Genomic DNA, 26,680 nt, shown 5'->3' on the forward strand with positions numbered 1-26,680 from the left:
CTGTGTTCCTGTCTCCTTGGTGATTTTCCCTCGGTGCCTCCGTGCTTGGGCATCCCTCAGGGGCCACGCAGCCTGCATCCCTCCACCCTGCTGCCACGGTCCTTGGTTCGCCCTGGGTGCTGGCCTCCCTCCCTGGACACCATGGCAGGTCCTCCAAGGCTGAACTCTGCTTTGTTTAGCTCACTGCTGGCTCACAGAGCCCAGAACAAGTCCCGTGTGCTTTGTAGAGCCCCAGTGAGCATCTGCTGGGTTAATAAACAGATGAACGCCAGGGACTGTGCTGGGCGCCTTCCATACCCCATCGTGCACTGCAGCCGCCTATGATGCGAGGGGTTTGCAGGAGAGCAAAACAGCAGGGACAACATGTGTCAGGAAACTCAGAATAACAGCGGGAAAAAGAAGGTCCGGTGTGGCAGTCAGGAAAATAGGATTATTTAAATCGACTCCGTTTCTGCTTCATTTTGCCGAGAAAATCCAGATTAACCCGCTTCCTCCCTAGAATGTTTCCAAGCATTCAGAAGGGAAAAAAAAGCCTTAGCAATGTTACGACGGTGTGTGTGTGTTCAGTGACAGCATAATAAAATACTAGACGTGAGATCTGTCACAGGCTTTGCTTTGTGTGCGTACAGCTCCCAATCCTGTGGCCCCTCTGTGGATCGAGCGCTTGGGGCAGAGAGGAGCTTTGGAACACAGCCACTGGGGCATGGAGGGGATGGCAATGCAGGAGGCAGCAGGTGTGCTGTTCCCGGTGGTGATTCCCAGAGGTGTTTCATTCCCGGCCTTTCAGGGGTCCCTGGAGGGGTGACCCAGCAGGTCTAGCCTTAACCTTGCTCCTTCTCCCAGTTCCACGGACTCCGCCACCAATTAAAGTGGTGGATTTTGTGATGAAGCCTCCAGTATCTGGGCCGAGCATCACTTCATTTGGTTCCTGTGGCTCAGCGGGTGGGAGCTGTTTTCACTGCTCCCGTGTGGTCCTCATTGAAACCCGGGACCTGGTGCTGAAAGTGGGCTCTGCGTCCTGTTCACGACCCCCAGCGAACGCCGCGCTGCCCTGGCCGGTGCTCTCCTGTGTTTTCCTGCTTCTGCTTCGGACCAGGTCTTTGAAGCAGCAGCATTTTCTTTAGTGAATTACTAAACAGATATCTTCCCCTAAATAACGGGTGTATGTCTGAGGGTTAACAGCATATGCTAGAAGGAAATATTTTTGTCAGTTCAACAAAGAGTTGTATTTCTGGGGGTTTCTTTAAGCAAAACAGATTGCTTAAGCTGAGTGGTGCAACGGAAGAGTTTGGTTTCTGATTCAGAGGAGCTCAAACGTGCACACAGGTTCCGTGTTGAAGACAGAATCCCGGCTTTGTAGCTGTGTCATACTCACGTGTCACGAGCTGACCTAGAGCCGCGGTGATGTTTCCATACTGAACGTGTGACTTGGACCTCACGGGTTCAATTCAAGAAGCTCTCATTCTCAGGCTTACAGCGAGCATGCGTTTAACACCCTTTCGTGTCACGTTGACCACAATAGAGTTCCGCTTTGTTTTTGAAAAGAAAGTGATTAAAATCGGAAATTGGGCTTGGCAAGTGCTTGACCGATACTGTCTCCGATGCAAACCCTGGCTACCCATGTGCCTTCTCCGAGCTCCTGCCAAGGAGGCCTCCCCACCTGACCTTAACGTTGTTATTTCCATGAGCATTTCGCGATATTTCTCATCCCTTGCTCCCAGCCTTGACCCCCTGACCCAGGAATCAAGAGAATGTCATGTCAGTGCCTACTAATTAGTGCGCTCCGAGAGCCTTTTCATCTGGCCTTTCAACCTTCGCAGGCGGCGCACGAGCTGTCACTTGCATCATGCAGGGAAAATGAGCCTTTACAACATTGCCCCTGTTTTGCAAACAGCAGAATAAGCCCAGCTGAGACTAGAGATGAATATGCAGGTTACAAAGAAATTAACCTGAAATGCGCTGCTGTTTGCATGCGTGGCTTCCCGATGTCACCACCCGCCTTTGTCGAAATCCCCAGAATGGAGTGCCGCCTGCCTGAGCCTGCGCCTGGAGTCTGGCTGTGACATCACGCTTCTGTTTCAGTACCATCCTGTTCGTTTGGCGAAATCACGTTAAGCGATGACTGTGTTCTGTAATTTAAACAATTCGGTATCCTGCTAATGAGTTATGTCTTTGCTTGTTTTTAGCCATGTTTTTGGAGGCTGCTATAGTTTGTTAGTGAGCTTCTGATTTGAGCGCTCATTAATCAGTGTGCTGGGCCAGGGTCTCTGGAGCCTTCTGCTTTTGGGGGATCAGCTCCTGTAATTAAAGGGATGAAATACATCATGGTCACAAACTTACTGCATCAGACACTTTGAGGGCTTTGAACCAGCAGAATTAATCTTTCAAATTTTTTTTTCCCCTGTAGGTGTTTAAGATAGAAGTGCTAATGAATGGAAGAAAACATTTTGTTGAGAAAAGATACAGCGAATTCCATGCCTTGCACAAAAAGGTAATCTTTCGTCTTTGCTTGTTTTAGCCCTTTTCTCTTTCTGTGTTACGAAGTTGAATCTCCTTGCTGTGGATCTTAGAGCATTAGTATTTGTGGGAGTGTGTGTATACGTATGGTATCGCTTACCGTGAAGTCCTTTTAAGACAAATGATGCAGTCTCTGAAAGGGGTGTTTTCCAAGTAGGTGGGCTTGGGTTAAGATCATTTACACAGAGAAAGTGAGACTGCAAGCATTTTGCTATATATGCCTTTGGATGTTACAGGTTCAGAAAGATTAAAGCCAATATCTTATACTGTGCTAGAAAATGCTTAATGTTCTTAGCAAAATGGAAGAGAAACACAAATAATCTTTTTACAGGAATAAATTTATTGAACTCCACTTACACGTTCATGGATTTGAGAAACGCAAATGCATATGCACATGTATGAAGGGACTGGGGAACACGTGAAGACATAGGCTCCCGCCTGCCTTAGCCTGGTAAAGGGCCACTTAGCAAGACTCACGCTTCAGTTGTAGGGCCCATTTTATTAAAAGTCTTGGGTAAAAGAAACAGAAGTGCATTAGGAATAGCTACGTTCGGGCTGAAAACAGGTAGTAACACATAGAGAAGTGAACACATGTTTACCCCAATTTAGTTGCAAATTATTGTCGGAGTGCTGAAATTCTGTTAATAATTAGAAAAACGAGGAAATTGCCCTGGAAGATCACTGCTCGTGCAGGTACACCGCTTTCTGCATGTATGAACTCTACATACTTACACAGGAGATGTGTGTTGGAAACACGTGCACAGTGTATGGCATGATTCAGTCTCTTCACTTTGCTGGGAGACTTGAGCGTGAACCTTCACCGGTGTCACTGAGCCCTTTGGGGCGCCGTTTCCTTTCACACAGGGAGCCCTGGATGACCGTGCACTTGTCTGAGATGGCCGGGGGTAGCCTGCAGGGATCCTCCAGCTGCACTTTTGTCAGGTCCAGGTTCACTTCCCAAAGAAGCCACACAGGTGGACACCGACCCAGAGCTTCCAGTTCAGAGGGTTTCGAAGAGAAGCCCAGAGCCTGGCTGGCACTGCCCTCTCCCGGAATCTTGCCTGTGTTTGCTTGTTTCTGGAGGACGCAGATGCCGGAGCGGCTTCTGCCAGGTACCTGATGGCATAAACAATGGGCTGAATTCGTCTCTGCCAGTGAGGGTGAAGCCCCGACTGCCTCCACCCTGGCCCAGCCTCTGCTACTGACCCAGCTCCTCCCAGGTCAGCACCCAGCTCTGGCCTCTCCGGCTGCTAGGCATCCAGTTCCACGCCACACACAGCTGAGGGTCTGCCAATTAGGCCAACTGGGGGGTGGGGGCGCGTGGGTGGGGGTGCATCTGGCCTGGCTCCTGCGTGGCACCCTGTTCTCTGCTGCTCCCCAGTAATAACCACAGGTCTGAGACAGTTACGGTTGGAGCAGATTTCCCAGAGCTCATTCTTCTCTTAGTTCTAGTTATTGTAATGATTGTAGCCAGAATTATGTTTATGCACACACACACACACACACACTTATGTGTTATACGGTAGACATTTTATATAGCATAGTGTTACCAAGTAGAAATTCTCAAATCTCTCAGTTTGGCATGTTTGCAGCAGCCTTGTCAAAATATTTAAGACGTCCCTACAGGATGGTGGAGAGAGAAATGGGCTTTGTGGGGCAGACTTTTCTTTGGGATCCACAGCCCAGTCATAGGTGTTGTGCCAGGGAGAGAAACTGCTGGAAGTCTCCTTGACTTGCTTGCCCCATGGTACTGCGTGCCAATACTATGTGGCAGTACGTAGCAATAGAGTCTCTCTGGGCCGGCACTGTGGCATAGCGGGCAAACCGCCACCTGCAGTGCCAGCATTCCATTCAAGTCCCAGCTGTTCCACTTCCAATTCCACTCTCTGCTGTGGCCTGGGAAAGCACTGCAGGATGGCCCAAGCACTTGGGCCCTGCACCCATGTGGGAGACCCGGAAGAAGCTCCTGGCTCCTGGCTTCGGATCGGTGCAGCTCCGGCCATTGCAGCCATCTGGGGGAGTGAACCAGCAGATGGAAGACCTCTTTTTCTTTCTGCCTCTCCTTCTCTGTGTAACTCTGATCTTCAAATAAATCTTTAAAAAAAAATAGTCTCCTTTATGCATAATTTTTTTCCCACGTTCAAGACTGTGTAAGTTGGATTGCAAAAAAAGCAGCCTTCTTCTGTCAGACGATGTGGATGTTTCCATAGCTGCTTGTATATATTTGCTAAATTACTTTGCAAAACGGTGATAGCAGATGTAGAATGCAGTGGCAAGTGTGAAAGTTTAAGGCTCGAGTATCTCATCCGCTTTGAGTATCACTGGTCCAAAGATCAATCTGTTTGGCAGGCATGTGCACGGCCTGGCTGTTCTGTTCTGCATTTCTCTGGTTCGTGGAGGTGTTGCAGTCTTTCCTGAGTAGTCCGTGTGTATTCCCATTTATCCGCTGGGATCTTGGCCCTGTTGTCTTGTCAGTGTGTGTGACCTGTTAATAAAATGTTAGCCACTTGCTGAAAATATTTTTCACTAAGGCCCTTTACATTTCGGTTATGCTGTTTAGTTTACAAAAGCTTAATGACTTTTTTATGTGGCCTATGTCAATTTTTATTCTTTGATATTTAAAACAATTTCATTTTATTTGAAAGCCTGAGAGAGTCATAGTTCTTCAACCCACTGCTCCACCCTCCAGACACCCGCAGTGGAGGCCAGGTTTGCACGTGGGTGCGGGCATCCCTGCTGCCTCCCAGGCTGAGCTGCAGCAGGACGCTGGAGTTGGAAGCAGAGCCTGGGCTCAAGCCTTAGACATTCTGACAGGGCTGCAGGCATCCCGGACAGCGTCTGAACTCCTGCACCGGACACTTGACCCCTGTCCTTGCCATCATTTCTTCTAGAGACCTGCTGAGTATTTGACTGCATGCGCTTTTAGTTTTCCTAGATTGGTAGTTTTCACAGTGTGGATTTTGATCACCCAGGAGCAGACAGCTGGGCCCCGCGTGAGGCGTGCCGACCCAGAATCTGCAGCAGCCAGTGATCTGCGTGTTGAACCAGCATCCCAAGTGGTCTCAGTGCCAGCTGACCTGGGAAAATTCCTGTTGTGTGGCTGCATCTTTTAAAAAGGTTTATTTATTTATTTGAGAGGCAGAGTTAGAGACATAAAGAAGTAGAGACAGAGAGAAAGGTCTTTCATCCGCTAGTTCACTCCCCAAAGGGCCACAGTGGCTGGAGCTGGGCTGGTCTGAAGCCAGGAGCCAGGAGCTTCTTCCAGGTCTCCCACGCGGGTGCAGGAGCCCAAAGGCCTGTGCCATCTTCTACTGCTTTCCCAGGCCATAGCAGAGAGTTGGACTGGAAGTGGAACAACCGGATCTCGAACCAGCGCCCGTATGGGATGCCGGCCCTGCAAGTGGAGGCATATCCCACCATGCCATAGCACTGGTGTGCTTGTATTTTAAAGGCTGCGCATAGACACAGCCCACCTCACCCTGTCCCCACCACACACACTGAAGCCACAGGTTTTAAAACCATGCATCTCAGGCCAGCGCCGTGGCTCAATAGGCTAATCCTCCGCCTTGCGGCACCGGCACACCGGGTTCTAGTCCTGGTTGGGGCACCGGATTTTGTCCCGGTTGCCCCTCTTCCAGGCCAGCTCTCTGCTGTTGCCCCGGGAAGGCAGTGAAGGATGGCCCAAGTGCTTGGGCCCTGCACCCCATGGGAGACCAGGAGAAGAACCTGGCTCCTGGCTTCGGATCAGCGCGATGTGCCGGCCGCGGCTGCAATTGGAGGGTGAACCAACGGCAAAAGGAAGACCTTTTTCTCTGTCTCTCTCTCTGTCCACTCTGCCTGTCAAAAATAAAAAAATTAAAATTAAAAAAAACCATGCATCTCAAGGTGTAACACCTTGAAGTCTCTCCTCCCTCTGTCTTAGCCACATCATCCAGGTAAATTTCCTTTTCTTCCAAATTTCTTTTCACACATTTATTTTATTTGAAAGGCAGAGTTACAGAGGCAGAGGGAGAATACACAGAGGCACACAGAGAGGGAGAGAGAGAGAGGTATAACTTGATCTATGAGGTTTATTCCCTAAATGGTCATAACAGCCAGGTTTGGACCAGGCTTAAGCCAGGGGCCAGGAACTCCATCCAGGTCTCCCAGGTGGGTGGCAAGCATTTGGGCCATCTTCCAGTGTCTTCCCAGGTGCGTTAGCAGGAAGTTTAATCAGAAGTGGAGCGTAGAGCAGGACTGAAAATGGCACTCTGATCTGGAACGCCAGCCTTGCAAGTGGCAGTTTAACCTGCTGAACCACGACGCCAGCCCCATCTTCAAAATTCTGTACGGTGTGCCACTGAATTTTATTTTTAAAGATTTATTTATTTATTTGAAAGATAAGAGTGCAAGGGAGAGGCTTTTATACTCCCCAAATGCCCACGATAGTCAGGGCTAGGCCACACCCAAGCCAGGGGCTGTACTCAATCTGGGTGTCCCATGTGGGTGACAGAGAGCACGTGCTTGGGCCATCATCCGCTGCCTCCCTAGCGCACTAGCTGGAAGCGGGACTGGAGGCAGAGTAGCCAGGACTCAAAGCAGCACTGTGATGCGGGACACCGGAGCTCCAAGGGGCAGCCTCACCTGCTGTGCCGTTGCACCAGCCCAGGTGAGCTGTACTCCGCATGAGTTCTCATTTAACCATTTCTGACCCTTGACTTCGGACCTTGTTTTCGGCTGCAGACCACTTTTCCCAAAGCACCGGTTTTGTTTTCGTTCTCTTGCTCAGATGGGCTGACGTGGGTCTGTGACATTGGCCATGTCAAGGGCGGTGACTGAAAACCAGCCTGAAACGCTGCGTTCAGCGCTTCCTGGGGCCGCTGTGCCGAGTCGCCAGGAGCTCCGTGGCTCAGCATCACATGCCTTTGTTCTCGGGTTCTAGTGGGCCGGCAGGGCCGTGCTCCGTCCGGGGTCTCTTCTGGGAGGGACTCCACCTCCTCATGTTTCCCCGCTGCTCGACACCGCCCGTGTTCCTGGCTCAGCGGCCCCGGAATCTTCAGGGCAGCGGTGATGTTCCTGCAACGTCTCCCCTCCTGACGCCTCCTGCCGTCAGGTCTCCTCCCTCAGATTCTCCGCTTCTGCCTTCCCCTTGCGATAAGCGCCAGTTCCGCCCAGTAATCCAGGGTAACCGTGCCTTCTCAGGACCCTTCATCGGATCCTGTGTGCAAAGCCCCTTTCTGCATGTATGGAAATCCGTGCATAGAGTGCAGGGCTCAGGAGTCGGGCAGCCTCAGTGGGGCCACGAGGCTGTGCTGCTTCTCTCCAGCTCTTGCAGAGAGCCCAGCCGAGCCAGTCTTGCTGTCCCCATGGCGTGTGCCGCCTCTGTCCTTGCCAAGCCGAATGTCCACCTCCACGTTCGGATCTCCAGATTGGATCAAGACATTTCCATTCTCCTTCTGTGTCAGTTCCTTTTCTTCACTAATGTCTTTTAGAAAAGAAAAAAACAATTTTTTTAAGGATTTATTTTACTTATTTGAAAGTCAGAGGCGGGGGGAGAGAGAGAGAGAGAGAGAGATTGAGAGAGATTTTCCATTTGCTGGTTCGCTTTCCAGGGGCCAGGCTGAAGCCAGGAGTTTCTTCTGGGTCTCCCATGTGGGTTCAGGGGCCCAAACACTTGGGCCATCTTCTGCTGCTTTCCCAGGCCATTAGCAGGGAGCTGGATGGGAAGTGGAGCAGCTGGGACTCAGGCAGTGCCCATACGGGATGCCAGCGTTGCAGGCGGCAGCCCTGCCAGGTACACCACCGCACAGCCCGAGGAGGGATGTTTCTAGGGGAAGCCTGGCTTCTGCTGCGGGGGTCTGTGGTCCCTTTAGTTCTCCTGACTCTGCTCATCCAACCTGCCCCTTCTGCATGACCCCAGGGAGCATGAGTCCTGCCTGTGCTGGGTGGGGAAAACCCGACCCGTGCCCTGAAACAAGACCAGAGCCAGCCTGTTCTTCCACGGTGCAGGCCCCGCTCCTGTGACAGGGACGCCTGGAACCTGGTACGGGCATCCTCCATGCCCAGGCAGCGCCGTGCACTCCACCTGCCTCCAGCGAGCTTGTCTGAGTGGAGGCGCGTGAACGGAGCCCGGAGCCACGCGCGTGGGTAGGACGCCTACCCTGCACCGCAGGCTGCTGCGCGTGCTGTGTTTCCACACCTTCCCCGCTGTCCAGGGTCAGTCCCAGCGCGCCCTGTTACACACAGAGGTTTCCCTGAAATTCGGCGCTGCTTTGTTTTAAAATGAACTGCCCTCTTTTTCCTTATTGCCTACTTTGGGCTTGAGGAAAACCCTGCATTCTCGTGTATTTAATCTAATGAAGCGCACATTTCAGGAGAAGCCAAAAATGCTGTATGAGATCCAGTGAGAGGGCAGCACTGTGTTTGCCTCTGAAAGGACACAAAACAGTGACGGTGTAGGGAGAGGACAGTGTAGGGAGAGGACGTTGAGGGAGAGGACGGCGTAGGGAGAGGACGGCGTAGGGAGAGGACGGCGTAGGGAGAGGGCGGTGTAGGAGAGGACGGTGTAGGAGAGGACGGTGTAGGGAGAGGACGGTGTGGGAGAGGACGGCGTAGGGAGAGGACGGCGTAGGAGAGGACGGCGTAGGAGAGGACGGTGTAGGAGTGGACGGTGTAGGGAGAGGACGGTGTAGGGAGAGGACGGGCTTTACCCCCAGGTATCCCCATTTCTTGAACTTTTATTTTTTATTAATAAAATGCACATTCTTCTTATTCATGTGCTTGGGAGAAGTATTTCCAGCCTTTCCTTTGGGAAATGGCTACTGTGAGGGGTCTGCAAAAAACTTAATGGAAAAATTGCATAGATTTGGATTTTTTTTTTTTTGCAGTGAAACAAACACAGCTTTTAATTATTCCATTTTTCTGGAGTTTTTTGTTTTGTTTTGTTTTGTATTTGTTTTTGTTTTTGTTTTGTTTTGAGAAGGAAAGTTTCCCTACGTTAGTTCCCTCCCCGAGTGCCTGCGTCAGCCAGCAATGAGGCCCCGCTGAGAACCCAGTCACTGGAGCTTGCTCCTGTGGGAGTCAGCCCAGTATTGCTTTAGCAGGAGGCTGGAGTCAGATGGGGAGCAGGGACCCAAACCCAGGCACTCTGATTTGGAATGCGGGTGTCTTACTCTTTTTTGTTCTTTTTAAAACGTGTGTTTTATTGTACTCGGAAGGCAGAATGAGAGTGAGCGGGTGGGAGCGAGCACCAATACCTCCTTCCCTGGTTTGCTTCCCAAACGCCAGCAACAGCCAGGGTCAGGCTAGGCTGAGACCCAGAGCCAGGACCTCCATCTGGGCTTACCGCGTGGTGGCAGGGGCTGGAGTGCTTAGGCCATCATTCACTGCCTCCTAGGTTGGATGCAGGAGCAGGAAGCTGGTGGAAGCAGAGTAGCCGGACCCGTACCGGCACACCCACGTGGGATGTCGGCGTCCCTGGCAGCAGGACCCCCTGAGCCACGATACTTTCCCCAGGCGTCTGAACCTTAGCAATGTCTTCACCTCTAGGCCAAACAGCCGGCCTTTCCACACCTGTCCGTGTGCCCTGCTGTCACCACTGTGCATGCAGTGGGTCCGTGTGGCCCGGGCTCTGTGTAAGTTTTTCCGGGAGAATGAAGAGGGAATGGGAACGGTCACGCCAGGCAGAGGGGGGACTGTGGTGGTGCTCACATCCCACCCGGCCCTCATCTGAGGCATCGGCAAGGCCGTTGACTGGCCGCAGTGTGGCCGGGCAGCTCATCGTCGGACGGGATGGCAGCAGAGGCCTCTGGGAAGACCCTGGCTGGGGCGTGGCTCGCACCTGAAGCAGTCCGTTCCCGCCTTCGCAAGCTGTGACGTGCGCCTTCCTCTGCTGCCCTTGATGGGATGACAGAGGCACCGCGTGTCTCACGCCGAGGCGTCCGGGTTTTACAGAAGAAAAGCGAAAGTGGTAAAGGAGTCAGAGTCTACTCTGAACCGCATGTTGCAGTTCAAGAGTTTTAAGACAAGTTTCTTGATGCAGATGAATATTAATGAGCTGATAACTGCTGTTGAGAGCGAGCTCAGAGAGGGTGGAAGTGAGCGGTGGGTGTGTTCCCTCGCAGAAACCATCTGTCCACCTTCCTCTCTCTCAGCCCTGGGTCAGTCTCCTGCCTCAGTGTCCTGGTTCTCCCCTTTGCCCCAGGACAGCTGTGCCTTGGCTCCAAGCTGTCCCCGTGCCCTTCCCATTGGGTTCCTTCTCGCCCCGCCCCGGCATCTGGTAGCACCTAGACCCCCACGCTTCCCCGGTGGAATGTACCTCCACCTCCCCTTCCCGGAGAACTCAGACCTGGCCCTCCGTGCCTCGTCTGCTCAGCACAGCGAGTTACCCCCAGTCAGCAGCTCAGAGGACCACCAGCCTGGTTTCCTTGCAGGAAAAATCAGCTCACTCCAGGGCTCACCCCTTCAATTCACCTCCCCTTTCAAATGAGACCCAATGCCTGCCTTGGCCTCCAAAGCCCACAGGGCACTGCCACCCCTCTGAGGATGCCAGGACGCTGAGCCCTTGCCCGATGACAACTGAACGCATACAGTGGGTGGCACAGAAAAGGGGCAGCCGCGGGGCGCGGGCAGGGGAGGCCTGTGCCAGGTGAGGAGTCTGGGGACGACCCGAGTCCCACGCTGGGGAGCAGGGGAGGCTGTCGAGAGCATCACACGGGCAGAGGGGCCCAGAGGGGCCGAGCCGGGGTGCCTGCAGGCTCTGACCCCTCCCCCAGCTGCCAGCCCTGGCCCCAGTTTCTTCTTCCTTCCTTTGCTCGTGAGATTTGGGGAATGAAGTCGGCATGGTTCAGTGTAGGGGACAGCACAGGAGGGAGGCTCCGAGTGCGTGAGGGCCTGGAAGTGCCTGTTTGCTGGCACGGGGCTGCCAGTGGCTGGCTGTGGAGCTCCATTTTCAGTCTGCGTCTTTGAGACATGGGTCTTCCAGTTTTCACTGCTGCTGCTTGGGAGTCGGTTGCCGCTGCAGGCTTTTAGAAATAAGGTTATTTGTATTTATTTGGAAGGCAGAGAGAGCTCTTCCATCTGCTGGTTCAGTCCCCAGATGCCTACAACAGCCACCGTTGGGCCAGGCTGAAGCGAGGAGTTCGGAACTTCATCCAGGGCTTCCACGTGGGTAGCAGAGACCCAGTACTTGAGCCGTCACCTGCTGCCTCCCGGCCCGTTGGCGGGAAGCTGGAATCAGCAGCAGAGCTAGCGTGGAACCGGCCCTCGGATGTGGGGCGTGCGCCTGCCTTTCCCTCCGCTTTCTCTCCATCACCGGGACTCTGCAGGTCCCACGGGCCTGTGTAGATAAGTGTGGGTCTTTCTGTTTTGTTACTGTACTGCTGTCAGTCTGATTCTTAATCTGAAGACAGAGGTCTTTGAAGCATCATGTAGAAAAAAGGTTGTCTTTGAAAATGTCTCTTTTTCTTTACAGAATGCTTACTAATCTCAGTATTAAGCCTCTTGGTTTTATCTTTTGTTTAATCCTTTTCACTCGTCTTTTCTCTCTTTGTTATAAATTGAGAGATTTCTGTGATTCTGATTCTACCCCATTTAATTTTTCTTTTCTGTGTCTTATTTTTTAGTTTGCAACATCTTTCTTCTCTGTTTCTGTCTCGTAGCAACCTGTTCTTGTTTCACACAAGCGACGTCTCCTCGACTGTCTCTGCGATGCTAAATGGCATGTTAGCAGCTCCTGTCTGTGAGCTGACGCGTCTGTTCCTCTTCTCTCGGGTGTCCTGCTTGCTTGTCCCACACTCTCTTCCGCAGCACGGGCTGCTGGCCGCTCTGCACGCAGAGGGTGGCAGTAGGCTGCCCGGGCACAGGCTGACTCCTCCCCTGCTCCCTCCTTCTCTGAGGCCAGTCCTGGGCGCACAGCCTGCTGGGTCTGCTGAGCAGCGTGGGTCCCCGCTCCCCCGCCACCTCCCTCCTGGGGGCTGTGGCCGGGCCTTCCCATGCCCCCTACCGTCACTGACAGCATCTGTTTCCTGTCTTTGAGACACTTGTTCATCCCTTCAGTGGCCATGCCTCGTTCCCCCTTCCTCTCTGCAGGGTTCTCTGGTTCTCAGGGGCTCTTAGTTTTCTTTTAAACTCCTGTCCATCAAGATGAAATTCAGGGGGTGGGCATTGTGGCACAGTGGGTTAAGCCCACCGCTAGGGACACCCGTTTCCCACAGTGGAGCCCTGATTCAAATCTCAGCTGCTCTGTTTGCAGTCCATCTCCCTGCAGATGGGCCTGGGAGGCAGCAGATGATGGCTCAGGAACTTGGATCCCTGTCTCCCACGTGGCACCAGATGGAGTTCCCTGCTCCTCGTTCAGTTTGGCCCAGCCCTGGCTGTTGTGGCCATTTGGGGAGTGAACCTGTGTGTGTGTGTGTGTGTGTGTGTGTGTGTGTGTGTTTCTGTGTGTCTTTGTCTTTCTCTCTGTCACTTTGCCAAGTGAGTCAGTCAACTAACCAACCAGTCAATCTTGTGTAAAAGATTAGATTAGGGTTCATAAACTGAGCACCCCAACGTGGGAAGCCCCAGATGAGGCAGGGGTGCTTCTCCTCTCACTCAGCAAGCCTGCCGATGGGCAGCCCTGGAGGACATAAGTCTCACTGGCTGCTGCTTCCTTTCTGCTCAGCACTAGGAACAGCGTCTTCCTCGTGTAAGCAGATGGTTGCTATAGCTCCAGCCGTTGTGGCCACATTCTAGGCAGACAGAAAGTGACAAGGGAGTAGGACAGCAGGTTCAAACCAACTATATCCGTTCCACAGTGCAAAAACTTTTATGCCGAGCCCTTCAGAGCGACTTCTGGCTCTATCTCATTGGCTTCCACCACCTGAGAAATTCAGCTTTGTAGTGTGGGTGAATACTTTATTACTCCCAGTAATACAGGAGTTCAGTTGGGGAGGGCGAATAGAATTTGGGTTCCCAGCCGGTACTGGGGCATCATTCTTTTAATGCGCTTTGGGCTCAGAGGCAGGAGGCAGACGCAGGGCCAGCCTCTTGTCTGGACTGGAGGAGCTCAGGGCAGGGCACAGGGCCTCTTCTTCATCGTCAGCACAGCACCTTTCAGCCTGGGATGGCTGATGGTGAGTGGATTCTTAAGTGGAGGAAGAAATTTTTATACTAGTGGTTTCAGCTACCCAAGTGTAGCCATTGTGCTGAAGTGTTTTCTACTGTTTGTGTGTGAGGCAGGGAAAGACAGAGACACATACAGAACTCCCTAGAGCTGCTTCCTTCCCCGCGTGTCTAAAATGGCTCTGCTAACCTGGGGCCAGAGCCAGGAGCTGGGAACACAAACCAGGGAGTCCACGTGGGTGGCAGAAGGCAAGTTATTGAAGCCACCATGGCTGCCTCCCAGAGGTTGCGTTGGCAAGAAGCTGGAGTCCAGAGCCAGAGCTGGGAATTGAACCCAGGTACTCTGATGTGGGGCACAGGTGTCTTAACTGCTAGGCTGGCCACCCACGCCCGTGAACTTTTTTTTTGTATTTGAACTTTTATTTAGTAAATATGAATTTCCAAAGTACAGCTTATGGATTACAATGGCTTTTTCTACCCCATAACTTCTCCTACAACCTGCACCCCTCCCATCTCCTGCTCCCTCTCCCATTCCATTCATGTCAAGATTCATTTTCAGTTATCTTTATATACTGAAGATCAGTTTAGCATATATTAAGTAAAGGTTTCATCAGTTTGCACCCACACAGAAACACAAAGTGTAAAATACTGTTTCAGTACTGGTTATAGCATTACTTCACATTGGACAACACATTAAGGACAGAGATCCTACATGAGGAGTAAGTACACAGTGACTCCTGTTGTTGACTTAACAATTTGACACTCTTGTTTATGGTGTCAGAAATCTCCCTAGGCTCTAGTCATGAGTTTCCAAGGCTATGGAAGCCTTTTGAGTTCGCTGACTTCAATCTTATTTCGACAAGGCCGTAGTCAAAGTGGAAGTTCTCTCCTCCCTTCAGAGAAAGGTACCTCCTCCTTTGATGGCCCGTTCTTTCCACTGGGATCTCACTCGCAGAGATCTTTCATTTAGGTCTTTTTTTTTTTTCCTCCCAGAGTGTCTTGGCTTTCCATGCCTGAAATACTCTTATGGGCTCTTCAGACAGATCCGCATGCCTTAAGGGCTGATTCCGAGGCCAGAGTGCTGTCTAGGACATTCGCCATTCTATGAGTCTGCTGTGTATCTCGCTTCCCATGTTGGATCGTTCTCTCCCTTTTTTGATTCAATCAGCTAGTATTAGCAGACACCAGTCTTGTTTATGTGATCTCTTTGATTCTTAGACCTATCATTATGATCAATTGTGAACTGAAATTGATCACTTGGACTAGTGAGATGGCATTGGTACATGCCACCTTGATGGGATTGAATTGGAATCCCCAGGCACGTTTCTAACTACCATTTGGGGCAAGTCAGCTTGAGCTTTTTAAAAATTCATCATCAGGCTGTTTGTTTGCATATGTCATAAGGGAGCAACCTTGGTGAGCTTTTCCGAGTTTTTAATTACAACATTAGAATTTGTTCTGTTTTCAGAGGCGTCGGGTCAGTTTCCTGTTGCTGCTGTAATATGTTTCTGTAAACCTTAAAACAACACACCTTTGTTAGCGCACATTTCTTGAGATCAGAAATCCAAGCTGAGTTTCAACAGGACTGTGTCCCTTCTGGATGCCCAGGGGCGGAATCCATTCCCTTCCCGGCTTCTAGAAGTTTCCCGGGCTCTCGGCCCCTTCCTGCGTCATCGGAGTCAGCCAGGCATCACCTTCCGGTCCGGCTCTGACTGTGAGCTCCCCACCCCCAGCTGAGGCTCTGACTGTGAGCTCCCCACCCCCAGCTGAGACTCTGACTGTGAGCTGCCCCCCCCCACAGCTGAGGCTCTGACTGTGAGCTGCCCCCCCCACACACAGCTGAGGCTCTGACTGTGAGCTGCCCCCCCACAGCTGAGGCTCTGACTGTGAGCTGCCCCCCCCCACACACACACAGCTGAGGCTCTGACTGTGAGCTGCCCCCCCCCACAGCTGAGGCTCTGACTGTGAGCTGCCCCCCCCACAGCTGAGGCTCTGACTGTGAGCTGCCCCCCCACAGCTGAGGCTCTGACTGTGAGCTGCCCCCCCACACACACAGCTGAGGCTCTGACTGTGAGCTGCCCCCCCCCACAGCTGAGGCTCTGACTGTGAGCTGCCCCCCCCACAGCGGAGGCTCTGACTGTGAGCTGCCCCCCCACAGCTGAGGCTCTGACTGTGAGCTGCCCCCCCCCACAGCTGAGGCTCTGACTGTGAGCTGCCCCCCCCACAGCGGAGGCTCTGACTGTGAGCTGCCCCCCCACAGCTGAGGCTCTGACTGTGAGCTGCCCCCCCCCCCACAGCTGAGGCTCTGACTGTGAGCTGCCCCCCCCCCCACAGCTGAGGCTCTGACTGTGAGCTGCCCCCCCCCCACAGCTGAGGCTCTGACTGTGAGCTGCCCCCCCACAGCTGAGGCTCTGACTGTGAGCTGCCCCCCCACAGCTGAGGCTCTGACTGTGAGCTGCCCCCCCCCCACACAGCTGAGGCTCTGACTGTGAGCTGCCCCCCCACAGCTGAGGCTCTGACTGTGAGCTGCCCCCCCACAGCTGAGGCTTGACTGTGAGCTGCCCCCCCCCACACAGCTGAGGCTCTGACTGTGAGCTGCCCCCCCACAGCTGAGGCTCTGACTGTGAGCTGCCCCCCCCCACAGCTGAGGCTCTGACTGTGAGCTGCCCCCCCACACACACAGCTGAGGCTCTGACTGTGAGCTGCCCCCCCCCACAGCTGAGGCTTGACTGTGAGCTGCCCCCCCCCCACAGCTGAGGCTCTGACTGTGAGCTGCCCCCCCACAGCTGAGGCTCTGACTGTGAGCTGCCCCCCCCCACAGCTGAGGCTCTGACTGTGAGCTGCCCCCCCACAGCTGAGGCTCTGACTGTGAGCTGCCCCCCCACAGCTGAGGCTTGACTGTGAGCTGCCCCCCCCCCACAGCTGAGGCTCTGACTGTGAGCTGCCCCCCCACAGCTGAGGCTCTGACTGTGAGCTGCCCCCCCCCACAGCTGAGGCTCTGACTGTGAGCTGCCCCCCCACACACACAGCTGAGGCTCTGACTGTGAGCTCCCCCCCCCCACAGCTGAGGCTCTGACTGTGAGCTGCCCCCCCCCCACAGCTGAGGCTCTGACTGTGAGCTCCCCCCCCCCACAGCTGAGGCTGACTGTGAGCTGCCCCCCCCCACACACACACAGCTGAGGCTCTGACTGTGAGCTGCCCCCTCCCCCCCCCACAGCTGAGGCTCTGACTGTGAGCTGCCCCCCCCCCCACAGCTGAGGCTCTTCGGAGGATCCTGAGCCTGCTTGGGTGACCCAGGTCGCTCCTGTCACCCCAGCGGCGCTCACAGGTGTAGAGTTTGGACGTCTGGGGCTTGGCGGGAGCTTTCTGCTCATCACAAGCAGCCCTGAGTCTACTTCCCATAGAACTTTTCGTTACTTAAATTGTCACTTAAAACTGCTGCCCAAGATGCATCATTCCGTTTTCACAAACAGAATTTGGTCCTCATTGTTAGGAATGTTGGAGAGATCAGACTCTGTGCTTCTCATTTATCCGTTATGACGTGTGCGAGGCTCGCTGCCAGTGGTGCGGCCTTGTTCACGTAGCATTTCTTTTTTTTTTTTTTTTTTAATTTATTTTTTACTTGAGAGTCAGAGTTATACAGAGAGAGGAGAGGCAAAGAGAGAGAGAGAGAGAGAGAGAGAGAGGTCTTCCATCCACTGGTTCACTCCCCAATTGACCGCAATGGCCAGAGCTGCACCGATCCCGAGCCAGGAGCTCCTTCCGGGTCTCCCACACGGGTGCAGGGGCCCAAGGACTTGGGCCATCTTCTACTGCTTTCCCAGGCCACAGCAGAGAGCTGGATCGGAAGTGGAGCAGCCGGGACTAGAACCAGCGCCCATATGGGATACCAGCACTTCAGGCCAGGGCGTTAACCTGCTGTGCCACAGTGCCAGCCCCCATGTAGCGTTTCTAAGGACTGTGGTTATAAGCAACTTTGTTTTGCTTTCCAGTGTGAAAAATAAGGAGGATGGCTTTTTATCAGAAAAGAATTGAAGCAAAATCTTTTATTAATAGTTTATCATAAATTTTATTTTCTTGTTTCTTGGGACTGTTTATTTGAAACTCAGAGTTACAGGGTGAGAGGGAGAGACAGAGATCTTCATCTGCTGGTTCACTCTCCAAATGGCTACAATGGATGGGGTTGGGCCACGTTGAAGCCAGGAGCCAGGAGCTTCTTCTGGGTCTCCCACGTGGATGCAGGGGCATATCTCCCACATGGATGCAGGGGCATATCTCCCACTGATGTTCCCAGGTGCATTAGCAGGGAGGTGGATCGGAAGTGGAGCAGCCAGAATTCGAAGTGGTGCCCATCTGGGATGCTGGCATCACCGGTGGCGGCTCCACCCCCTACACCACAAGGCTGGCCCCTTTGTTTTTGACTCATTTAACTCATCGATTTTTCAGGAAGTATAATTTCAGTCTAATTCTGGCAGCAAGAGCTGTGAAACAAAAGCCTTGATTCTGAAACGTGGATTCGCAGGACTGCTGAGTGAAAACGTTTCAGGGGGAAATTTCCGTATAATTACGTCTCCTGGTGCTTTTTGAATTGGAGGTAGCAGTAGTTCACATCTAAGAAAAGTAGATTCCCTCCTCCATGTTGTATTTGACAGCTTTTTTTTTTCTTCTGATTCTGTCTTTATAGCTTAAGAAATGTATCAAAACTCCAGAAATCCCGTCCAAACACGTTAGGAACTGGGTCCCGAAGGTCTTGGAGCAGCGGCGACAAGGTCTGGAGATGTATTTGCAGGTAAGGTGGTCGGCCCGGCCGGCCTCAGGACTCACGCTGGGTTTTTTTCTCAGTACCGGTAGGGGCGCTGCGGAGCACAGCGAGCTGTGAAAGGTCTACATTAAGAGGAGGAAGCTTCAAAGTGTAGGTTTGCCCCTCCGAGGAGTTCTGTTTCAGATAGGGGATGCGTATGGGGGAAGTGGGAGCTGCAGCGTGGAGAAGCTGTTGTCGACAGGATCTGTCCGCTTAGGATTTTCCAGTTGTATGAATTGGGTTTTGCTTTCCATTTTCCCGTTCGGTATCTGCCACTTCTTCTTGGAGTGGCCCCTGGTGTTGGTGTGTGCTGGGGGGCAGCTGGCTGGGTGGGGCGGGGAGGGGGTTGCGTCTGTGGAGCGAGGCTGAGAGCTGCTGCGAGGGGGCGCCAGCTCCCTGGGAATGCGATGGCACAGGAGCAGGGGGAGCTGCCCAAGTCAGGGGAGACCCAGGCCCGTCCACCAAGCCAGAGGGAAAGGTGGGGCAGGACCAGCGCCTCTGTGTGGGCCTTATGGGCAGGATGGGGGCAGAGGCGGCCAGGGTGGGTGGGGGACCTCAGCCGGCAGCAAGCAGCACCAGACTCCCCCGAAGAGGCAGCGCCCCATTGAAGCATGAGCCCTGGTGGCTGCAGGATGTCCGTGGGACTCCAGGGACCAGGAGAGCCAGGGTTGCCTTCTCCCCACAGCTCTCCTGGCTGAAGATGAGAAGCCCAGTTCCATGCCAGAAGTGTGTCCCTGGCCCCCGCGGTATTCCCAAAGCCGCCTCAGGGCATCTAAGCAGAGCAGGCTGGGGGGTGGGGGTGACGAGACCCCACCCCATGGGACTGTGTGTGGCAGTCCCAGGAGCTTCCTGACTCCTATGGCTTCAGGCAGCACTTCGGAGCCAAAAAAAAAAAGGCAAAAAGCAAGACATCAGACGTGGTGGGCAGAGGGTAAAACTTGCCGCTGTCTGTAATTACATGGCATAGGTAAACAACGCGTTCCTGTCTGTAAGCCCGATTTTCCACGGGGATTGCGTGTCTTCGGGCGGAGCTTGTGAGGAAGGCTTTGCTCCCCGCCCGTGGTCCGGGACACATGACTTGCATTACTGCTCCGCGTAAACACGCTAGGTTGTTTGTGCCCTGCATGTAAACACATGGGTCCACCCATCTGGCACGGACGGAGCCGAGGGCAGCATTGCCATGGAGCTTGAGAGATGCGGTGGCAGGGCTGGGCGGGGTTGGTACTCAGTGCTGCCGCTCAGCTGCCCTGGGAGTCCACTGCTTCCCAGTCTCCCTTCTCCCTTCTCCGCCTGGTGCTGCTGCAGGCACTGGGAGCTGGACCCGCACGGCGGAGATGAGTGTGAGCGCTTCATTCATGCCCAGAGAAACATGGACCCTGGCCCGGATGTCCTTTCTCGATCCTTCCGGGGATGTCAGTCTCCCTGGGTGTAGGGCACCGTGGGCGTTCCCCCTGTGCCACTGTCCCATTACAGTTAACTGCTCAGTCGCCCTCAGCACCTGTCCGAGTCCCACAGGAGTGGGTGCCCCCAGTGCTTGCCTGCAGCCACCCTCCAGCTGCTGCCAGGTTGCCATCTGAGCTGGGTGGTGTGTGGCCCTGAGCCTGCCCGTGACCCTGGGGAGGCATTCATACCTCCAGGTCAGGGCACCTGGAGCGCACAGGGCAGAGGAAATCAAGTAGCTGCCACTTGTCGTGTTTTCTTATCTCTTCTCCTTAAGTAATGCACCCCAGGAAACCTCCCTGAGGTGTAGTGAGGTAGGAATTGGTCCCTGTAAAAGGAGAATTAAGCACAACAAGATCTTTGAGGAAAGTGAGTTGCATTTCATCTAAACAGAAGATCTGTGCCAAATAAAGATGATTATCCTAGGAGCACACCTCTTGTTTTCCCAGTTACATTACTAGGAAGTAATGTAACTACTTGGGAGGATGTTTTCACTCCAGTGCATGAACAAGCTGATATTCATTGTTGCTAATTTACCAGTCACAGGCGCCGATGTAGCTTTGCTAAGTGATAAATGTGCATCAGCACCTGTGGCCTTGGAAGCAGAAGAGCCGATCTGGCTTCAGGGAAGCCTTGAACCGCAGCCCGCGTGAGGGCCCTGGAGGTACTTTGTCCTGTCTGCTTCCCGCTTTCCATGGTGGAAGCCTCATTGGGTCCCCCTAGTGGCACAGAAGTGCTGCAGCAGCTCCAGAACTCGCCTGTTCGCACCACAGGCTGCAGAGCCCACGCCGGGGCGGGGTCTCTGCTGGTGGAACCTCTGTGCTGGTCTGAGTGGTTCAGGTGTGTGTCTGTGCCCACCTCTGAACCTCACCTTGGCCGGGGATCCCTGTCTGGCTTCAGGCGATCATGGGCTCCTCTGAAGATGGAGAAAGGAAGGGTGATTTACCCACAGAATTACCAGGGGAGTCCTGGTCTGAAAAAGCGAAGAAAAACTGGAAGAAGAGGGGCCCGCGTTGTGAGGCAGCAGGTCGAGCTGCTGCCTGTGACGCTGGCATCCCATGGGAGCGCTGGCTCCAGTCCCGACTGCTCTCCTTCCAGTCCAGCTCCCTGCTGATGTGCCTGGGAAAGCAGCAACAGACGGCCCAGGTGCGTGGGCCCCTGCACCTATGTGGGAGACCCGGATTTTCAGGCTCCGGGTTTCAGCCTGTCACAGCCCTGGCCATTGCTGGCATTTGGAGAGTCAGTCAGCAGAAGGAAGATCAGTCTCTCTCTCTCCTCCTCCCTTTCAAGTAGATAAATAAATCCTTTTTTTTAAAAAAAAAAAAAAAGGATCATCAAAGGAAGAAAAATTTAGCAAGTTTTTGGAATTGCTGGGATACGATGTGAGTGGATTTGACAGCATGAGAAGCGCTGGCCCAGATGCAGCCAGGAGAGCCTGTGTGGGGAGTGGAGGCAGCATGCACTTTGCAGCGTGGAGAGCAGAGGACGGGCACAGTGAAGCCGAGAGCAGGTGCATGGTGCACGGTGTGTGTGTGGACCAGGTGCTTGGGACGGATTGCCTGCAGCCTGGTGTTCATGATCCGACTCAGTTAAAAACAAAAAAAGACTTCTTTATTAGCGAAACAAAAAAAAAGTAAACACAGTGGCTAGGGAAGAAATAAGATTTCTAATGAAGATATCAGAACACTTAAGCTCACTTTGGGCTGGCATGATGGTGCGACGGATTAACCCACTGCTTTTGATATCAGCATCCCATATGAGTGCTAGTTCAACTCCCGGCTGCCTGCTTGGGACCCTGACAACCACGTGGGAGACCTGGATGGAATTCCTGGCTCCTGGCCTCAGCTTGGCCCAGCCTTGGCTGTTGTGGGCACTAGGGGAGTGAACCAGAAGTTGGAAGAACGGTGTGTGTGTGTGTGTGTGTGTGTGTCTGTGACTCTGCCTTTGAAATCTTTTAAGAATGTCAATCCACTAGCTGCAAGGTCAAGCGCACCTAAGTGCATGACCCACCCACAGTGTTTTTCTTTTTTTCCTTTTTCTTTTTTTTTTTTTTAAGATTTATTTATTTGAAAGAGTTACACAGAGAGAAGGAGAGGCAGAGAGGGAGAGAGAGGTCTTCCATCCACTGGTTCACTCCCCACATGGCCACAATGACCGGAGCTGGGCTGATCCGAAGCCAAGAGCCAGGAGCTTCATCCAGATCTCCCATGCGCATGCAGGGGCCCAAGCACTTGGGCCATCTTCTGCTTTTCCCATAGCAGAGAGCTAGATCAGAAATGGAGTAGCCAGGACTCGAACCGGTGCACATATGGGATGCCATCACTGCAGGGGGCAGCTTTGCCCACTGTGCCACAGCACCACACTATCTTTCCATTCAGAAAGGAGGCCCATGTGAGAACTCCTCACTTCTCCAGGGAGGAGACCCACCCATGCCACCCAGGGTACTCTTCAGGGTCATCTCATAACCAGGCATGTGATGAAAGCAAGCAGCATCAACAGAAAGACCAAGAAGAAATAAAATACTCTTCAGGAAAGAGTTAACTCAGAATACAAAATGCATCTTAAAACTGGATGAGTACATCTGGAGGGCTTCGCAGAGGTATCGTGGATTATCCAGAAGCTTACAGCAGGTGTTGTGTGAGACAGCAGGAGAATTTACAGGAGTCCTTAGGGTCAAATGTGTTCGGCAATTAGAAACATTCCGAAGGTGCTTTCTCAAGTAACGATAATGTTCCATAGAGTACAGCCAGAAAATCCCGGAGTAAAGCCTGGAGATGGAGACCAAGCCAGGTCTCACCTCCCTTTTCTTTCTGGAGTCCAGAGGGAAGACAGAGGTGTAATACCAAAGGCAAGGAAGTCATCAAAGAGAGACAGTGGGAAGTTGCCCCAAGCTGCAGAGCGTAAGCCTTTCCCTAGATGTGTTGCAAGGGCCGTGATCGAAGAACAACAGAAGCTCCGTGTGCCTGGACATGGCCAGTGACATCTCAGCCACTCCGAGGCGAGATCTGCCAGCTGCCCGAAAGGAAACCAGTGTGGACCAGGCTGCGGCCTGCTCGTGGCTGCCTGATTTCTTCATCTGAAAGGGGCTTAAAGGTCTGGTTCCTCCACTCTGCCGCAGCAGCTAGGTCACATGGTGAGTCTGTTTGTAATTTTTTGAGGAGCTGCCATCCTGTTATCCCCAGTGGCTATGCTATTTTTCATTTCTGCCAGCAGTGGCCAAGGGTTCCATTTTCTCCACATCCTTGCCCAGCCTTGGTAAGTTTTCTGGTTTTTTTTTTTTTTTTTATAGTAGCCCTCCAATGGGTGTCAGGTGGTAGCTTCTCATAGTTTTGATTTGCATTTCCCTAGTGCACTATGAATGTGCCTGTTGTCCATTTGTGTATCTTTCTTGAAGAAATGTCTGTTCATGTCCCTCACCATTTTTTAATCAGATGGCTTGTTTTCAGGAGTTCTGTCTAAATGCCCACAATAGCCATAACTGGGCCAAGCTGAAGCCAGAATCCATGAACTCCATCCAGGTCTCTGCTGTGGGAGGAAGGTACTCAGCCACTGTAGCTGCCTCTGGGTGTGAATTATCAGGAAGGTAGAGTTGGGAGCAGACCTGAGACTTGAAGACAAAGCACTCTATGTAGACACCCCAAGTGGTGTCTTAACCACTAGGCCTAATACCTGCCCTCAGCAAGGTCTTGTAATACAGAAATTTTAGAAAAATGTTTTCCCCTAGTTCCGCGTGTCTGTGTTTTCTTTGATTGAGTGTAGCTTTGGAGTCCTGTCCAAGGAACTGCTGCCAAGTTCAGTCACCAAGGCTTTACCCTGTGTTTGCTTATGAGAGTTGTGTGGTTATAGGTCATGAATCCATTTCTGAGAAATCTTTTGTTTACAATGGTGGGTAGGGCCAGCATTGCTGTTTTCCTGTGCATATCCGGTTTTCCTAGCACCATTTAGTGAAAAGACTGCTTTTCCCATTCATTAGTCTAGACATCACAGTTCATTGGCCCATCTGTATGAGGGTCTCTTTCTGGCCTCTGCATTCTGTTCCATTGGTCTCTGTGTCTGCTTTCATGCCAGTACCACACTGTTTCAGTTATTATAGCACTGGAGTGTGTTTTGACACCAGGAAGTCTGAGTCTTCCAACTTTGTTCTATATACTTATTGTATTTTTTTTTTATTTGCAAGGCAGAGTGATGGAGACTAAGAGATGGAGATACTCTGTTTGCTGGTCCAAGCCCCAAATGCCCACAACAGCTAAGACTGGTCCAAGCCAAAGCCATGAACCCAGAACTCCATCTGGGTCTCCCACATAGCAAACATAGATGCAAGTCTTGGACCATCAGCTGCTGTCTGCAGGGTTTGCAATGGGAGAAAGCTGGCCTGGAAGGAGAATGGGAACTTGAACCCAGGTGCTGTGGTGTGGGTGCTGGTATCATAAGTAGTGTCTTCATTGCTTTATAGGAAAACTGACCTTATCCCATTTTTTTCTCTTTGAACATTGTTTTGGCTGCTTGGGGGTCTCTTGAAATTCCATATCCATTTTAGAATATTTTCCTATTTCTGCAAAAAACAGTGGGGTTTTGATTTGGTTCACAATGAATATGTGCGTCACTTTGGGTGATTTGATCTCTTAACATTTTAGTTTCCTAATCTATGGATATGGGATATCTTCCCATTTATTTGTATCTTCTTTGCTTCAGAAATGATTTCTGCTTCCCTTGAACAAATCTTTCACTTTCTTGGTTAAGTTAATTCCTAAGTATGTTTAATTTTCGGTAAAAGGAAATGTTTCCTTAATCTCTTTTTCAGGTTGCTCATTGTGAGTATATTGAAATGCAGCCTACGTTTCTCTGTGGACTTTGTATCATGCTACTTTGCTGAATTTATTAGTCATAATAGTTTGTTACATGGAATCTTAAGGGTTCCATACCTGTAAGTTCTTAAAAAATGCAAAGAGAGGTTATTTAATTTCCTTTCCAGTAAGGACACATTCTATTTCTTCTTGATTAATTGCTCTGACTAGGACTTCCAGCACTATGTTGAATAGAAATGGGAAATCAAGCACACTTGACTTGCTCCTGATCTTAGAAGGAAAGTTGTAGACTTTCAGTTTTTTGTATGAGGCTTGCTGTGGTATTTTCATCTATCATTTTCATTATGTTCAAGTTATTTCCTTCTATTCCAGTTGCATTGAATGATTTTGTCAAGAAGGGGAGTTAAATTTTGTCAAACTCTTTTTCTTCATCTGATCTTGTGTTTTTTCTCCTTGCTTACTCTTGTGTGGTATAGTACACTGATGGATGTTTACATGTTGAACCATCCTTGCATTCCAGGAGTATATCCCACTGGGTGATAATATGTAGTCTTTTCCATGAGCTGCTGACTTTTGTTTCCATTATTTTGTTGAAAAATTGTTCATCAGTGGTCACAGGCTATATTGGTCTATAATTTTCTTTTCTTGTACTGTCTTTGTCTGGCTTTCGTATTAGAGTGTCTTCACTTCATAGAATGTGTTATGGAGTATTCTGTCCTCCTCATTTTTTTGGAAACATTTGAGAATTGGTGTTTTTCATATGTTTGGTAGAATTTTCTAGTGAAGCCATCAAGTCCACGATTTTTCTTTGTAGGGTTTTGATCACTGATTCAGTCTGCTTATTAATTACAGGTCTGCTCAGCTTAGGTTTTGCATTTCTAGGGATTTTCCCACCTCATCGGGGTGACATAGATGACACAGAGTTTAAAGTACTCTCATTGTTTCAATTTTATACAATTGGTAGTGATGGCCCTGCTTTCATTTCTGATTTTCCTAATTTGAATCTTCTCTCATTTTCTGTTAACCCATTTCACTGAAGATTTCTCAATTTTGTTGATCTTTATGAAGAACCAGTTTTCATTTCATTGATTTTTGTCTTTATAATCTATCCCACTTACATATACTGCCATCATTATTATTTCCTTCCTTCTGCTAGCTTTGAACTTAGTTTGTTGTTTTTCTGTCTCCTGAAGTTGTAAATTTATGTTGTTTATTTGAGGTGTTTTTTTTTTAGTGTAAGCATCTGTGGCTATACATTTTTCCTATAGTGTACTTACTGTGTCCCGTAGGTTTAGCTATGTGATATTTGCATTTTTCAATCATTTCTGTTTCCTAGCTTATCTTATGGTTTCTTTTTTGATTTATTGGTTTATTAAGAATGTATTGATTAATTTCCACGATCTTTAAATTTTCTGATTTTCCTTGTATTACTGATTTCTAGTTTCATTTTACTGTGGAAGAAGATACTCTCTGGTATCTCCCTCTTAAAATCTATTGAGACTTAATTTGTGGCATGATATATGATCTGTCCCAGAAAATACATTGCTAACAGGTTCTTAGTTATTGTTGTTTATTGTTCTCTTTCATGGATTTGCATTTTAAAATTCAGTACTTTTGAGAGGTTAATAATTTTGTTGAAATCATGTCTAATTTCTTTGCTACATAATTGCAAAATATTTTCATTTTTAGATTAACAAGTATCAACTAGAATGACTAAATGAATTTTTTATAGATTTGTTTATTTTCGGGGTGGTGCTGTGGTGTAGCAGGTAAAGCTGCCTCCTGCCTTGCTGGCATCTGATATGGGTGCCGATTCAAGTCCCGGCTGCTCCACTTCCAATCCAGCTCTCTTCTATGGCCTGGCAAAGCAGTGGAAGATGGCCCAAATTTTTGGGCCCCTGCAGCTGCGTGAAAGACCTAGAAGAAGCTCCTGGCCCCTGGCTTCAGATCAGCCTAGCTCTGGCCATTGTGGCCATTTGGGGAGTAAACCAGCTGATGAAAGATTCTTTCTTTCTCTCTCTCTCTCTCTCTCTCT

At 51.2% G+C, this 26,680-nt stretch overlaps 1 protein-coding gene across 5 annotated transcripts in view; it reads left to right on the forward strand.

Annotated features, from left to right (window-relative positions):
* Positions 1–26,680, forward strand: part of SNX24 (sorting nexin 24) — a 149,391-nt gene that overhangs the window by 76,601 nt on the left and 46,110 nt on the right. For all 5 annotated transcript variants that reach the window (XM_070076042.1, XM_051844149.2, XM_070076044.1 and 2 more), the window contains 2 exons: positions 2,408–2,491; positions 18,284–18,388. In XM_070076042.1, the coding sequence (XP_069932143.1) occupies positions 2,408–2,491; positions 18,284–18,388 (189 nt within the window). The remainder of the gene's footprint in view (positions 1–2,407; positions 2,492–18,283; positions 18,389–26,680) is intronic.

Source organism: Oryctolagus cuniculus, chromosome 6 (assembly GCF_964237555.1).
Source record: "Oryctolagus cuniculus chromosome 6, mOryCun1.1, whole genome shotgun sequence".
NCBI lineage: Eukaryota > Metazoa > Chordata > Mammalia > Lagomorpha > Leporidae > Oryctolagus > Oryctolagus cuniculus.